Source organism: Piliocolobus tephrosceles, chromosome 6 (assembly GCF_002776525.5).
Source record: "Piliocolobus tephrosceles isolate RC106 chromosome 6, ASM277652v3, whole genome shotgun sequence".
NCBI lineage: Eukaryota > Metazoa > Chordata > Mammalia > Primates > Cercopithecidae > Piliocolobus > Piliocolobus tephrosceles.
Window position 1 is genome coordinate 83,294,267 of NC_045439.1, and position 16,327 is coordinate 83,310,593.

The 16,327-nt window shown below is 40.4% G+C and overlaps 1 protein-coding gene across 4 annotated transcripts in view; it reads left to right on the forward strand.

The window, feature by feature from the left end:
* Nucleotides 1–16,327, forward strand: part of NEO1 (neogenin 1) — a 249,870-nt gene that overhangs the window by 212,096 nt on the left and 21,447 nt on the right. For 2 of the 4 annotated variants that reach the window (XM_023193105.2, XM_023193108.1), the window contains exons 17-23: nucleotides 2,051–2,274; nucleotides 2,358–2,496; nucleotides 4,486–4,593; nucleotides 5,827–6,021; nucleotides 6,710–6,742; nucleotides 10,120–10,188; nucleotides 15,006–15,153. In XM_023193105.2, the coding sequence (XP_023048873.1) occupies nucleotides 2,051–2,274; nucleotides 2,358–2,496; nucleotides 4,486–4,593; nucleotides 5,827–6,021; nucleotides 6,710–6,742; nucleotides 10,120–10,188; nucleotides 15,006–15,153 (916 nt within the window). The remainder of the gene's footprint in view (nucleotides 1–2,050; nucleotides 2,275–2,357; nucleotides 2,497–4,485; nucleotides 4,594–5,826; nucleotides 6,022–6,709; nucleotides 6,743–10,119; nucleotides 10,189–15,005; nucleotides 15,154–16,327) is intronic. The other 2 variants (XM_023193107.1, XM_023193106.1) reach the window with 2 other exon arrangements.

The following is a 16,327-nucleotide window of genomic DNA, read 5'->3' on the forward strand; positions in this document are numbered from 1 at the left end:
GAAACCAAAGAATTTATTTTTGGAAATGTTCTTTTTCATTTATTTCCCCAAATTTTGATGCTTTATTGTCCAGTGATACCTGCTGGATACGTAGCATAATTGTACAGATTTGGTAACATTCTTAAGGAAGGCTTACCTTTCCTGAAGGAAGAGTACACCCTTGAGTTCCTTTTGCTTTATTTGAGTGTAAGCTATGTCAGTGTACTGCCATTAGACCCAGAACATCAGGTGGTCTAATAATCTCTGTCCTTTTTTTTAAGCTTCTATTTAAGACTACTATGTGTTTGGTAGTTCTGTTCTGTCTTCTGTATGCTTACAGTTTATAATTTCTTTTAGAAATAGCTTTAGTATTACAAAAAGGAGAAAAAAATTCAGTGAAAAATAATATTTAAATAAGTGGTCTGCTACTTTCTAAAATTAGGCTTTAATAGTAAAAAACAAGTTTGAAATGACTTTCTTTTATGTGGCATCTAGATATGTTTTCTAAGGGTTGCTACATATAAGAAAAAAAATTTCTCCAGGAATTCTAATGACTTCTACGCCCGAAGGTGCATTTTCTATAACTAATTGGTATGTGTCCTGCCAAACTTTGAACAAAGCCTTGGTTATATAATGTACGCTGCTCCTCTGTTATTTTTAGTCCTCATTGTGCAGGAAATACACAAATGGAGACTATTACTTTAGCTTAGCAATTATTCATAAACAGGGTCTATGCCATTCCACATTTTGAGTGATAAGGGCTAGTCACCATGGCTATGTGAGAAACCCATTGTAAACTGTGAACTTAAATCAGTATGTGTATACTTAGAAAACCTAAGCATGAATTGGGAAAGCCCATATGGATTCTGCTGTATTGCCCTGGGCCCATGGTGCATGGTGCTTTTGTGCTCATTCTGGCCTCAGAGAAGGTGCCTGTTGTATATGGCACAGGACAGCTCCATGAGTATAGACTTTCCATCAAATAAGGTACTGTACAGTACTCTGATTTCTAAAGTTTGTGAAGTTTGTTACTTGGAACTGTGATAACCATGGCATTTCCCTTAACTGATGGGGATTCATCCCTGGGTTGTTCTCTGACTCTCTGGAAGAAACTATGTTAGATAGTCCAACATGGTGTCAGCTATGTCACTGTACTGTCTATAGACCCAGGACATCAGGAGTTCTGAACATGACCCTTTGTGGATATCAGATACCCTCAATGCCCATGGCTGATGTTCAAGACTCAGGTTTTGAGAGTTGGACCCTTACATGAATAGTGATATGCACAGATAACTCTTGTCCCAAAAATTTAGCCACATTCACTGAAATCTCAAACCATGAGCTTTGTATTGCTTGTTTAGAAATTGTACCCCTGATTTTAAAAGCAGTTTTTGTCTTCGTGAGCCTTTTTGGATTTGGGGGGGTTTGTTTTTTGAGACAGAGTCTTGCTCTGTCACCCAGAATGGAGTACAGTGGCACAACCTCAGCTCACTGCAACCTCCCCACCTCCCAGATTCAAGCGATTCTTGTGCCTCAGCCTCCCGAGTAGGTGGGACCCCAGGCACCCACCACCATGCCTGGCTAATTTTTGTATTTTTAATAGAGACAGGGTTTCACCATATTGGCTAGGCTGGTCTTGAACTCCAGACCTCAGGTGATCTGCCCGCCTCAGCCTCCCAAAGTGCTGGGATTACAGGCATGAGCTGCCACATCCAGCCTCATGAGCCTTTTTGAACAGGAGGTAGAATTTTCAAGTTATTTTAAGAAAATTCGAGCATGAATACATTAATATAATCACTGGATTATAACATTTTAATATGCCTATAGAATGCAGTAGAGAATATAGTTTACTACTGCTTCTCTTAACATTTTTCTGTAATTTTTTTCCTGAAAGAACACAAGTGGAAATAGTCTTTTAAATGAATGGTGGTTATCTATTAACTCCGAATTTTCTTTCTTTTTTCTCCATTTCTCACCTTTTCATTCCATTATATTACCCTGCATTTCCCTTTTATTTTATTTTTGTTTACATTAAAATGCCACTTCCCTTTTTAAATTATTTTGTGCTCAGACACTTCTGAAGTTGATTTATTTGTTATTAATGCTCCATACACTCCAGTGCCAGATCCCACTCCCATGATGCCACCAGTGGGAGTTCAGGCTTCCATTCTGAGTCATGACACCATAAGGATTACGTGGGCAGACAACTCACTGCCCAAGCACCAGAAGATTACAGACTCCCGATACTACACCGTCCGATGGAAAACCAACATCCCGGCAAACACCAAGTACAAGGTACTGACACATTTGCCTTGGCCGAAAAAAGCTAATCATTGATATTTTCTAATTTTAAAGTTCTCAATTCATGTTTTTTTCAGAATGCAAATGCAACCACTCTGAGTTATTTGGTGACTGGTTTAAAACCGAATACACTGTATGAATTCTCTGTGATGGTGACCAAAGGTCGAAGATCAAGCACATGGAGTATGACAGCACATGGGACCACCTTTGAATTAGGTATGTGTTGTCGGAAGCCATGTCACATGGCTGCTTTTACTTCCCAAGGAAAGAATTGAGTGCATGAATTGATATATTTACAAAACACAGTGAGCAACTACATTTGGAATTCAGTGTTTGCTATTTCAGCTGATGAGTTATTTTTTTTTAATTACTGAGCAAGAACATTAGCAAATAACAGGATTCTACAGGGAAAACAGATAAATTACAAAGCACTGGGTAGACGTAAGGGATTATTGCCATTAATCCTGTTTTACTGGTAAACTGAGATAGAAAAGATGAAGTGACCTGCTTAACCAAACAGTTCCAATGCCATGCTTGCTTGGAGCCTGAACACTTTGCTAGGTGACCCCAAAGCTGCCTCTGCAGTTTGCTTGCAAGCAAATTAGTGTCTTATAAAATCTTCCACTGAAATAATCCTTAAGGTCTTTGTAAGTGGAGACGAGAGAGAAAAGATGACTAAGCAAATTAAAGAGAGAACAGGCTATCTGGGTTTGAGAGTCTGTTTGGTTTTTGCTAACTTTTAGACATGCCTTTCTGCTACCCCCTGGGCTTTCCTAGTCTAGGGATATGCATAACCATTTCAAATCTCTGTCTAGTTTGGCCTCCTATTTCTTTCTCTCCTATATGAATAACGAAAAAATAGAGTTATAAATCCACAAACTGGGCTTGGCCTCAGTGTCTTTTTGTCTTCTGCACAGTTCTTTGGACTTTGTGCAGAGAAAAGGGTTGGATTTGAAGAGTTAGAAATACAGTGCATCAAAGTTTAAACAGGCCTTGAGTTTGCTTTCTTTGCCAACCATTTTAAGAAAATGTTTTTACTTCACTCCCAACCTATTAGCTAACAAATGAGATTATGTTTTCCCTTTGGATGTTTGCATTTCACCAGGCTTCCTCACATTTTATACTAGGAGAATTCTAGTATTTTAGGAAGAGTTGAGTAAATATAAGGATGTACTTAATTTGCTCATTTTCCTACTAGTATGTTAAAAGTTTTCAGCTGTCACATGGAAACACAAGAAACATATTGTCCTGTTGTATAAACAAATGGCTTCACTTTAGAGCTGTAACCTCAATAGTTGGCAGTATGTTTGCAGAATAAACTCATAGTGAAAAATATCTGTAAATCATATATTCTTTGAAGAAATAGGGCTTTTAAAAGTTATATTTGGGGCCGGGAGTGGTGGCTTGCATCTGTAATCCCAGTGCTGTGGGAGGCCGTGGTGGGCAGATCACCTGAGGCCAAGAGTTAGAGACCAGCCTGGCCAACATGGCGAAACCCCGTCTCTACTAAAAATACAAAAATTAGCCAGATGTGGTGGTGCGCACCTGTAATCCCAACTACTTCATAGGCTGAGGCACAAGAACCACTTGAACCCAGGAGGTGAAGGTTGCAGTGAGCCAAGATTGTGCCACTGCACTCCAGCCTGAATGACAGAGCAAGACTCCATCTCAAAAAAAAAAAAAAAAAAGTTATATTTGGTTTGGAGAGCCAACTATAAATGAGAGAGAAAACTGTTATACAATTTAAAATATTCTAACAAAATAATCCAGTGTGACAGGGAAAAAGTCATCTTGAACAAATTACATAACTTCTCTAATTTTTTGGTGTCCTGATCCATAAAGCAGAGATAGTGATAACTGCCTTTCAGATTTTCTACAAATATTAAGTGAGACACTATGTGTACCTTACCTGGTATACAGTAGGTACTTGGTACAAATGCCACTTGACTTCCTACCTAATTATCCTGTTTATCCCTGACTCCCAGCCAAGATGCCAGTTCTGTATCTTCGTAGTATGGTATTTCCTCTTTGGTACTCTGCATATTCTTCTTTTTGTTGCAACTTTTGATAGACTGATTTCTTTGAAGCCAGAAGCTTTATCTTTATTGCCTTGTGCCCTTTATTATGCCTTACAAGTGGAAAATGTTGAAGAAATAGTGAACTAATTTGAAATGGACAGAAATTATTAGAAATATTATTTTGTAGTTCCAACTTCTCCACCCAAGGATGTGACTGTTGTGAGTAAAGAGGGGAAACCTAAGACTATAATTGTGAATTGGCAGCCTCCCTCCGAAGCCAATGGCAAAATTACAGGTAAGATGCAATCAAGTGTGCATTTCTTTGTGCCCTCTTCCTGCCTGACAGGAGTATTCCAGGAGACTACAGTGTTGCTGGAAGAAGTGGGAGTCTGAAAGCTGGCTTGGTCATTTTATGGGAAGGTGTGAGTCACAGTGGTCCTTGAAATTGGGGCGAGGCTGTGCTGATTACCCACAGTGGCATAAAATGGGTTGCGTGTTGGTGGTTCTGAGTGCAGTCGGGGATGGGAGGCACAAGACAGCCTTTGGCTATAGTGGGACTTCGTAGACATTTATTTTCCTCAGGAAAGCTCTTCTTCTCTATCTCTGCCTAGATGGACAGCTTCAGAATTATATACCCCCTCCCTGGTTCTATAGAGTAATACCCAATAAACAGAGATTCTGCTCTTATACCCTGAAGCCACAAAAAAAAAAAAAACATTAGATATTTATTTCCTTTTCCCCACCCCCCAAGACCTGCTACTTCAAGTACCTGTGCTCTTGTAATTAGAGTTAAAAGTGTGAACTGGCCTAGGCCTTTGTAGGGACCTGGAATTTTTTCCTCGTACTTGCAGAGGAAAGCCTTCCACATTAGAGGGGACACTCTGCCTTCCTCAGCCTTATCAGGGAGGGAAGCCTGATGGGGTTCAGCTGCTCCTACTTCCTTTGGTGCCTCTGCCCCATGTAGGTGTGCGCGGAGGAACTGGGGTTTGCCCTAAAGTTCCTCTGTATGAATAGGTGGCCTAAGGAAATGGAAAGCGTTTCTTAGCACTGCCCTGCTTCTTGCTTTCAGTAGGAATCTCCATACACCCTGGTCTTTATGTCATTTTTTAGGTTTTGACTTTGCCTCTTTTGTGAAAGAATGAATCATGACTTGACTTGGATCACATTTTACTTTGTCTTTTAAAACCAGCAACAGTGCAGTGCCCTTTTGCTGTAAGATAGACTCATGGTTGTGACGCTTCCCTTCTCAATGCGGGGATTAAGTGCCACCTGGTGGAAGTATCAGGTGACAGTTCATTGTGGCTCTGCCTAGCAGTTCCTAGGAGATCACATTAGTGAGAGCTAAAACAGCCTGTCAGGCAATTCCTGGTTTTCAAAACTGCATTATTTTAATTGTAGACCCTTGAGGGTTCACTATTCAAATATTATGCTATAATATGCATTTGATGTAATAGGTACTTATTGATTTACTGAATGCAAAAGGAAAAGCAGGAATGAGATTTCTTTTCCCATTAACTCCTTTGGACAGGTTACATCATCTATTACAGTACAGATGTGAATGCAGAGATACATGACTGGGTTATAGAGCCTGTTGTGGGAAACAGACTGACTCACCAGATACAAGAGTTAACTCTTGACACACCATACTACTTCAAAATCCAGGCACGGAACTCAAAGGGCATGGGACCCATGTCTGAAGCTGTCCAATTCAGAACACCTAAAGGTAATGCTCCCCAGGCTGAGGGTTTTGTTGTGTGTCTCTTTAGTGGGGCTATGCTGACACTATCACTTGAGCATATAGAGTCTGTGGATAACATATGAAGTCTTAATGATGAGCTTGTGAACCATGGTATGAAGATTTATCCCAGAATGATTCCTCACCTACTCATTGACCACCAAATCAGTGTTCCCCGGGTTACCAGCCTAAACATATCATATAAAAGAGGACACTGGCTCCAGGCTATTTGGGGCAGATGAATTGCAGTGATCTAAAAGTTTTTACCAGTCAGATCAGATGTGATTCTTTTGGTTCCCATATAGAGAAATAATAGTGTGTTCTTGTGATGGATGGTTCGACTCATGCAGGCTGTTAACCTGAAAGACTTATTTGTGGACCTTATAGAGAGAAAGAGACTAAAAAGGGCCTTTTAAATAAAACCCTAGATAAGAAAATGAATAAAAGCATTGAACCAAGTGAGCTTGGGCTAATAAAATTTAACTGGGGACTGAATCTAAGGAATTATGGAAGCCCTGTGTGAATTTAATTTCTGTTAGTACTAAAGTCAAGATTCAGTTTGTTTGGAAGTTTGTGGGGGTTTTAATTTTTTTCCTTTAAAAAGTTCTGCCTGTCCCATCTTCAAAGCTTGTGATCCTTGCTCTTGTTTTTTCTTCCCCTGTGCTTGGCCTGTTAGCGGACTCCTCTGATAAAATGCCTAATGATCAAGGTAAATGAGTAGATGGCCTCTCTTTTCTTTCCTTTCTTTTATGACTTATTATTAGCTTTTTTTTGTTTTTTGTTTTTTGTTTTTCCTGAAAAATCAGCACCATGTATTAAAAGCCACACATTTATTGGCCAAAGTAGAGTTGAGTCCATGTTCTGAAAAGCTGGGGGATTTATGTAGAAGCTAACTAGGCAGGCAGAAGAAAACTGAGTCAATAAACTGGGTCCTGCAGCTGTAGGAGATTGGTCTGAAGTGTGGATAAGATCATCTTTTGTGCTAAGTTCTGTAACAACAATAGGCATTTGAGTCATGATTAGACTGATCATACCAATTGTTCATATTTGTAGTGTCTAGAATTTTATTAGTGTCATTAAGTGGAAAGTTGTATCACATTCAGTGAATACTCTATTTTTCTCTTCCCACAAAGAACCCACAGATTTACCTTACTAAATGTTATGATTCTCTGTGATTAAATTACTGTTTTGTTTATTCTGTTACCATAAACTTAATTCAGAGTTCTTTTTTCATTTCTCCCCTTAAATATGTCTTATCATATTAAAAGAGGAACGAAACTATTTGAAATGAAAACTTAGGCCGGGTACGGTGGCTCACGCCTGTAATCCCAGCACTTTGGGAGGCCAAGGTAGGAGGATCATTTGAACCCAGGAGTTCAAGACTAGCCTGGGCAACAAAGTGAGACCCCCTCTCTACAAAAAATAGGAAAAAAAAGTTAGCCGAGCATGGTGGTGCTCACTTATAGTCCCAGCTACTCCAGAGGCTGAGGTGGGAGGATTGTCTGAGCCTGGGAGGTAGAGGCTGCAGTGAGTCATGATCACACCACTGCACTAGGCAACAGAGTGAGCCCCTGTCTCAAAAAAAGTAAATAAAATAATAATAATAGTAATAATTGAAATACGGACTTAGGAAACAGGGGCCTCCATGTCACCATTCTTGAAACCATCTGTCAATTGTCTTTCCACTGTAATTGCCATGGTGGAGGGATGACTATACTTTGTGATGTTTATCTCTAGGAAGTCAGCTAATGCTAGTATGTTTTCCATACTGAGAATGAACATTAAAAGTAAATTTAATGATTGCTCTATTGGTTTAAGAGTAGTTAGTAGAAATGCAGGGTATTTGGATCTTGGCTAATGGCAAGGAAGAATCAGAACTTGCAGTATCGAGTTTTCCAAAACACTTTGGAAACGTGTTTGCATTCAGTGAGTCTTTTGCTGTACATTGGAGAAACTGCAAACATACTTTCTGTTGTGTGAAAGTGCAGGAATATAAAAATACCCATTATATATATATGCACAGAATATAAATGGGCTCATTGTTTTCTCATTTGACTCCATAGCCAGAGTGCCATTCTTAGCTGCATGACACCTCTGGTATTTAAAATTCTTTACCCATTGATGTTTTTGGTGCTCGGTTCATCCTTGGAATTTCTTGTTCATAGTTTACATTCAAGAGAAACAATGTTAGGAAATATAGGAATATAAACCATCCAGTTTGTTAGCAATGGGTGTTTTCTGGCAATTACGTACATAATACAATGCTCTGGATAGTTTGGCTTAAATGTAGCCTGTCTGTCAGCTAAGTACACTTAAACCTGAAGAGGCTTGCAGGTGCTAAGCCATCTCCACCAGCTAGACTTTGTCATAGTGAAAAGCATATGAGGAACAACTGGACTCTTAATATATGGTGTGTGTCATTTGGGAGAAATGATGGCATTAGAAGTAAGGAGATAAAGTAATATGTGTGGACAATGGAAAAAGGGCCAGGGACTGGGAGTAAATTCTAGAATATGCCCATAGCATAGAACAATGCAATGCTTCCAGAAGCTGAAAACCTACCAAAAGAACTCCTGTTACCTTCTTTTGGTAGGTTTTCAGCTTCTGGAAGCGTAGCATTGTTTTAGTCATTCGATTTGTTCTCTTAGATGAACTGCATACACAAACTTCAGATTTTAATTTTTTTCATTTCATCAAATATATATATATATATTTATCTCCTGATAATTTATAGAAGTACTTGACATTAGCTCTAATGTTTTGCAGAAACACGTAGTTTATACATTTCTAGTAAGGCTTTGTTTGTAGAAATAACTCTCACTTATAAGTGTTTTTTGAAGCTTCATGCTCTCTGCCTCTGTAAAGGAAAGATTATACTCTTTCCTGAAGACTTTTTATGCTTGTAATAGAAGTAGTTAACATTTATGGAACATTTACTATGTGTCCATAGTATTAAAATATTAATACTTTTAAAATATTAAAAATATTTTATGGGATTAAATTTCCATTTAATCCTCACAACAGCTTTGTGAAGTGGATACCATTATTATCCCTCTGTTACAATGAGAAAACAGGCCCAAAAAGAATAAACAACTTGCCCAGAGTCAAACAGTTGTATATGATGGAGGCAATATGCAAGTGCAGTCAGTCTATTAAACAATGTGCTGTATTAGCCTCTTAGTTAACTTCATAAAACAGCTTTTACTTTGCAATTCTTTCAGACCTCTTTTCAGAAGAAGTATGATGTTGTTTTCTGGGTATAAACCTTAGAGCTTTATTGGAAAAAGGTCCTTGTATTTGCTTCTCCCAAGCAGCTTTTCCTATAAATGTGAAGAGCAAAATTCAAGACCAAGTATAAGCATTTTTTAAAAAACTGATATTTGCACTTTCTGAGGCCTGCTTCTAGGGTGGTCCTAGGCCTGAGGTCAGCAGCCTCACTTAGTATGTTCCCTGATGATGGATTAGGAGACAGTGTCTTTGAGCAACTAGGAGGAAGACTGTTTTTTTCACTCCTGAATGTAGGTGACTGAGCAGGAACTGAGAACCTGATTTGAACTTCCATTTACCTTCCTGCTCCTGCTTAGGGTAACTTTATATTCAGAAGAACAACTTTGTAATTTGAGAGAAGAATCTAAACAATACTAATACCTGCTAGGTATCCACATAGCCAGGTCCCTTGGAAGAGTATAGTTCTTTAATGTAGACATTAACCTAATTAGTCCCCTTGGTTCCTTTTCTAGGAGAAGCTACTCTTTCTATAAGTCCTCTGAGCAGTCCTTTGGGAACCGTTTCCCAAGCTAGAGAAATAGCACCTGCTGTCCCAGCCTCTAAACAGCAGTGACAGTCAGCTCACAGCTGTGAGACAAGGGTGTCAGTCTTTCAGATGCCTCATTGCATAGAAAGCTCTACCTTAGTTTGCTTTCCACACATAGACTATAGATTCCCGTGATTTATGTGCTACTTTATTTTCTCATGGACAGAATAGACTAAAAATTGTGTTTTTTGTTTAAAACACTCACTAGCTATGAAGCGGACTGTCACGCCAAATGTGTGGGGTCATTATTGACATGATTTCTTCTCCTTTAGCCTCAGGGTCTGGAGGGAAAGGAAGCCGGCTGCCAGACCTAGGATCCGACTACAAACCTCCAATGAGTGGTAAAGCCCTTCCCATGACGTTTTTTGCTTACTATGGACATGAAGCAATTTTGCTTAAATTTTTGAAATGTCTTTTATAGCTTATGTATGGTGGGTTGTAGCATATTAACCTGTTTTCTTTTATTACTAGATCTAAGTGTTTGCCAAATTACTCCAAGCCCATGTGTTGTAGGACCCATAAATAAAATTGTTTCCCCAGTTATCCAGCTTAAGATTAATTCCTAAACAATTTGTGCATCCTGTTGCCTACTGCCTCTAGAAAAGAGTTAGAATTTTGCTTTCAAAAATAAACCCTCTAGTGGGATTACCCACCATCCAAAACAAGCTAAACAAATGCTTTTAGAATCACTGAGTTTTTGCAATGTTTTCAGTTTAGTAATTCTAGAAAATTCTTCCACTCTCCTAGCCATTCTGAGAGCTGGTGTCTTCTAATTTAATGATGACACCCCCATCTTTACAGAGCTTCAACATGTATAAGCTACTTTCACACATGAAGTCACAATTGATTCTTACAACACGGTGAAGCAGGGAGAACAGATACCATTATTCCCATTTAATATATTCAGAAACTCAGTAGAGAAGCAATGTGCCTGAGGCCACCCGCTAATTATGGCAGTCCTAGGTTGGAAACCTGGGGCTTCTCATTTCAGGTTGTGCTTTTCCCACTGTCGCGTTCAACCTAAGAAAGCAGTGGGTCCTATACCAGATGTGGAAACCTACTAGGAATGACTCTTACTGTCTCTTCACATATGGAAGAAAGAGACATATGAGAAAAACGCCTCTCCTCTAGTAACTTGTATTCTAATTGTAGGAATACAATGATGTCTTAATCTCCAGCTATCTATTTACATCAAAAGTGGCACTGCCCAGACTTTAATGAAATCAGCCTTAAAAGAACCAGACAAACGTATATCCTTCCAGAAATAATTATGTTCCAGGTTCCAGGACTCTGTTTATGAATTTCTTCTTCTCCATGCATATGTGACATTTATATTGTGTCCACCGTATAATTTTTAAGGCTGTGTGGAAAGTAATTACTCCTTTGTCTTTCTTTCATTTATGTATTCACTCATGCATGGCATGTTTTTTTTGGTTTTTTTTGGTTTTCGTTGTATTTGAGACGGAGTCTTGCTCTGTCGCCTAGGCTGGAGTGCAGTGGCATGATCTCGGTTCACTGCAACCTCCGCCTCCCGGGTTCAAGTGATTCTCCTGCCTCAGCCCCCCAAGTAGCTGGGATTACAGGCACCTGCCACCATGCCCCGCTGATTTTTGTGTTTTTAGTAGAGATGGGTTTTCACCATGTTGGCCAGGCTAGTCTTGATCTCCTGATCTCAGGTGATCCGCCCACCTCGGCCTCCCAAAGTGCTGGAATTATAGGCATGAGCCACCACGCCCAGGGCCCGCATGCACGTTTTTAAAGATGCAGGCTCTATGTGACAAGCTGTGGGAGCAAGAGGAGTGAGTAACAAACTACCTGATAAAAGGAAAGCTTCCAAGAAGAGGTGCCGTCTAACCCGGATCTTCAAGGATGCTAGAAGATTGCTAAATGTCAAGAAAGGGATTGAACATTCCAGGAAGCAATATCAGCATGTGCAGAGGCATGGCAATATGCTAATAAAGCAGCCTGCTCTCTCCAGGAGTCATACGGCATAGAGACAGGGTAGAAGATTGAGTTGAAAATGCAGGTTAGAATCAACCTGTCAAAAACTCAAGTACCAGTGTTAAGAAATAAGAGCTTTATCCTACAAATAACATGTGAAATATCTGACGCAGCTGGTACCCTATAACAACCATCTTTTATTGTCAACTATTACTACTCTGATAACAGTTAAGAATAAGTTGGGGGCTAGCCGGGCGCGGTGGCTCAAGCCTGTAATCCCAGCACTTTGGGAGGCTGAGACGGGCGGATCACGAGGTCAGGAGATCGAGACCATCCTGGCTAACACGGTGAAACCCCGTCTCTACTAAAAATACAAAAAAAACTAGCCGGGCGAGGTGGCGGGCGCCTGTAGTCTCAGCTACTCCGGAGGCTGAGGCAGGAAAATGGTGTAAACCCGGGAGGCGGAGCTTGCAGTGAGCTGAGATCCGGCCACTGCACTCCAGCCCGGGCGACAGAGCAAGACTCCATCTCAAAAAAAAAAAAAAAAAAAAAAAAAGAATAAGTTGGGGGCTAAGAGTATAAAGTCAGGGAAGAGGGGTTAGGAAGCTGTTACAGGCCAGGCATGGTGGCATGCACCTGTAATCCCAGATGCTCAGGAGGCTGAGGCAGGAGAATCACTTGAACCCAGAAGGTGGAGGTTGCAGTGAGCTGAGGTTGTGGTTGTGCCACTGCACTCCAGCCTGGGTGACAGAGTGAGATTCCGTCCCAAAAAAAAAAAAAAAAAAAAAAAAGGAAGCTGTTACAGTAGTCCAGATGAGGCATAAAGAAATGGCATATATATTGTCCCTGGTAGGACTGTTCTTTGGCAGCTCACTCTTGCTGTATCTTAGAAGAAAGCTTTTGTCCAGCTCACATGTTAGAGGTCAGATGTGAGTAAATGAGAATTTGTCAGTTAAATGCAGGAAAGAAACACCTCCACCTCTGCCTGCCTCCCATACTTCAGCTCCCCAGCCTCTAATTTGCAATGCCTGCCCTACCAAATACCCAACCCTGTAGTTCAGCACTGCTGTTAATAACAGTGTTATGGAAAGCCCTACTCTAATATGAACAGTATGGTCCATTTTAGTGGCCCCAGTACCATGGTCTTTCCCAAATATACAAATGTTATTTTATTGAAGGTCAGTATGTACAGTTTAAGTTGTCTGTCTGTTTACCTTTTTCTCATAAATGAAAGATAAAAGTGATTGAGCCAAATGTAGAGTAAGCTCTTAATCCCTTCTAAGGCAGCCCCAGATTTAGCACTGTACTTAGATATAGTCTATAAAATCAAAGAAGCAAAGTTGGAGGGTCAGTTAATCCAGCATTATGGAAGGGATTCCCACAATGAGTGTAAGTTTGGATTAGAACATAAATTTATAAGCCAGGTTGTTAGGAGAACCACTTCAGGAGATTTATTTATTTTGTTTGTTTGTTTTTGTTTTCCACCTAGACAGAGTCTCACTCTGTCACCCAGGCGGGAGTGCAGTGGTGTGATCTTGGCTTACTGTAAGCTCCGCCTCCCGGGTTCACACCATTTTCCTGCCTCAGCCTCCCCAGTAGCTGGGACTACAGGCGCCCGCCGCCATGCCTGGCTAATTTTTTGTATTTTTTAGTAGAGACGGGGTTTCACCATGTTAGCCAAGGTGGTCTCTATCTCCTGACCTCGTGATCCACCCACCTTGGCCTCCCAAAGTGCTGGGATTACAGGCGTGAGCCACTGCACCCAGCCAAGAGATTTTTTTTTTTTGAACACACATTCCAGGCCATACTTTGATGGTAGGAATTTCTTCCACAACATCCCACGCTGGCGGGATGCCTCTTAAGTACTTCCAATAACTAAACACTCATTACTTGGCAAGGCAGCTCATCCCATTATTGTACACCTCTGATTGTTAGAAAGTTAAGAGAGAGAGAGTAGCTAGAAGGAAAGACATCAGATATCTGTGGTGGTTAGACATGTGTAGTGGGATTTGCCACATTTTATAATATGAGCATATATAACTTAAATAATGAATAGGGAAGCAAAGAAACGTGCTTCAAGAAATGGAAGACAGCAAGACTTAGAGCTAGATTACAAAGCCTAGACCTCATGCTTTCAGCAATAACAATAATAGGAAAAGGAAAAGAAAATCTCAATTTCCTTCTTCAGGAAATCTGGGTGACAGAGTGAGATTCCGTCTCAAAAAAAAAAAAAAAAAGGGGGTCCTAAATGGTCCAGCCTCTGCAACTTTTCCAGCCTCATCCCATTTTTCCTCCTCACTTCCTTCTGACTTGCATCTCTTTGCTTAAACACTGGCTGCATTTCTCTTCCTTGATAAGCGCTTGTTCCTGCCTCACGGTCCTTCCCCTTGTATGATAGGATCTTTCTTATTCAGATCTCAACTAAATGCCATCTTCTCAGAGAAGCTTTTTCTAACCACTCAATCTAAATTAGCTACCCAGACACTCTGTATCATATCCCCTCATTTTCTTTTTTTCACACCATTCGTTAGTAACTAATAATTTCATATTTATCGTTTGTCCCATTCCCCCGCAAAACATTCACATCTTTGTTGTTCACCATTGCACCTTTAGTACCTAGAGCAATGACTGACACATAGTAACCATTCAGTATTTGTCAAATTAAGGCGTACTTCAGACCTAGTGTTTCTTGAAGTTGAACAAGAGAATTAACTCTGCATAGGCTGTGTATCTATAAAAACAGACTTTACTTTTCATGTAATTTTTATAATCTCATATCTGTCTGCTGGGGAAAACTTTTGCTTTGTATGAATGAACATTTTTAAATGGTTTTGAAAACCAGAAAACTAAATGATTTATAAGTGGTGCTTTACAAGACAAGTTTATGTATCACATGAGACACCAGAGAGGCAAGACTCTTTATCTGTCTAAGTATACCTTAACCTTTGAAAGCTCTTGAATGTTCAGTACAATTTGAGAAGCTTTAATTAAGCACTGTCTTTGAGCAGGCTCTGTCCTGAGCACTGTTCACAGGACAGACTCTTAGCTGTCTAGGAGCTCATCATCTAGAGGAGAGAGCCGTGTTCACGCAGCACTTTTATATGAGGCAGAGCAATGATCAAGAAGTTCAAGTGAGATATTAATGGTTCTGTAGCTTGATAGTATACAAGTTTTAAATTCTCTAACACTAACACATATACCGTTTCTCTCTCTGCAGGCAGTAACAGCCCTCATGGGAGCCCCACCTCTCCTCTGGACAGTAATATGCTGCTGGTCATAATTGTTTCTGTTGGCGTCATCACCATCGTGGTGGTTGTGATTATCGCTGTCTTTTGCACCCGTCGTACCACCTCTCACCAGAAAAAGTAAGAAGCCCCAAATGCACCCCTTAGACTTTTGGCATCTTATCTTTTGCTTCCATGTGACTTCTGTATATGGAGTGGTACACAAAGTTAAGGCACAAAAATACATGAAAAGGAATTTCAGATATTTTAAAAGAAAATGGGAAGTGGTTCCTCTTACATGTATCAGTCAGTGTCCTGGCAGAAAAGACGTGGCACATTTAAAAGTATTTCAAAAGAGGTAATTTACAAAGTCATAGATGGGGTTAGGGAAAACTAGGCAGGGATATTCAGAGGCTAGCAGCTATGATAAGGCACCATCATTCTTGGGCCTGAAAGGGCAAGAGGAGAGAGCTGTTTTCAGAGATCTGAAGCAGTAGGAGAGAGCTTCCTGACAAGAGCAAGGTGGGTGCTAGAGGCATGCAGCCATTGCCAGCCTCCTCCCAGCGGACAGTGGCAGGAGAAGAAACACCTACCCTCCAGCCTCTTGCCAGTGCCTAGTATTAGCTATACCCAGCTAGAAGCCAGGAAACCCAGCAGGATTGCCAAGTAGATGTAGTTAATTTAGCTCAACCTCTCGGGTCACAGAGCCAACTAGAGAATAGATGTGGTGAGGAAAGTGGAAAGTGTCTGGCATTGCTGGTCACCCCTTTGGAGCACTGTCTGTACATGCCCACAGTGAACCCGATGTCCAGGAGTCTGTGGGCATTCTCACAGGCTGTATCACAGCACAAATGCCAGCCTAGGTGGAAGAAGACTGTAGGCCTGTCATTCTAAATCTAAATTTAAGAATATTTTTAAAGAAGTGCTACCAAGTGTGGAGGGTAGAGGTGGGAGTGGGGTTGCTTTAATGAACAGGAAAGGATCATTGATAATTAATTTATCCATTTCTCAGAGAGACTAGATGTCTGCTAGCCGTGAACTCCTCTGGGATTTTGAGGGTTGTGGCTAATGGTCTAAGTGCAGATAGCAAGGAGCTCAGTTATGTAACGCTTGCTGATACCATACACTCCTACACTTGCAAGAAGCCTTGATCCTAAATTACATTCAACTCAAATATCTGGTTAGCAAGACAGATAGAAAAAAAAGGAGATTCCTGAGTTATTCCTAATAGCAATACCATAATATAGATAATAAAATGACTTTAGTTGCAATATCTTGAAAGATCATAAGATGGGGGTGTTGCTCCACTAGAGAA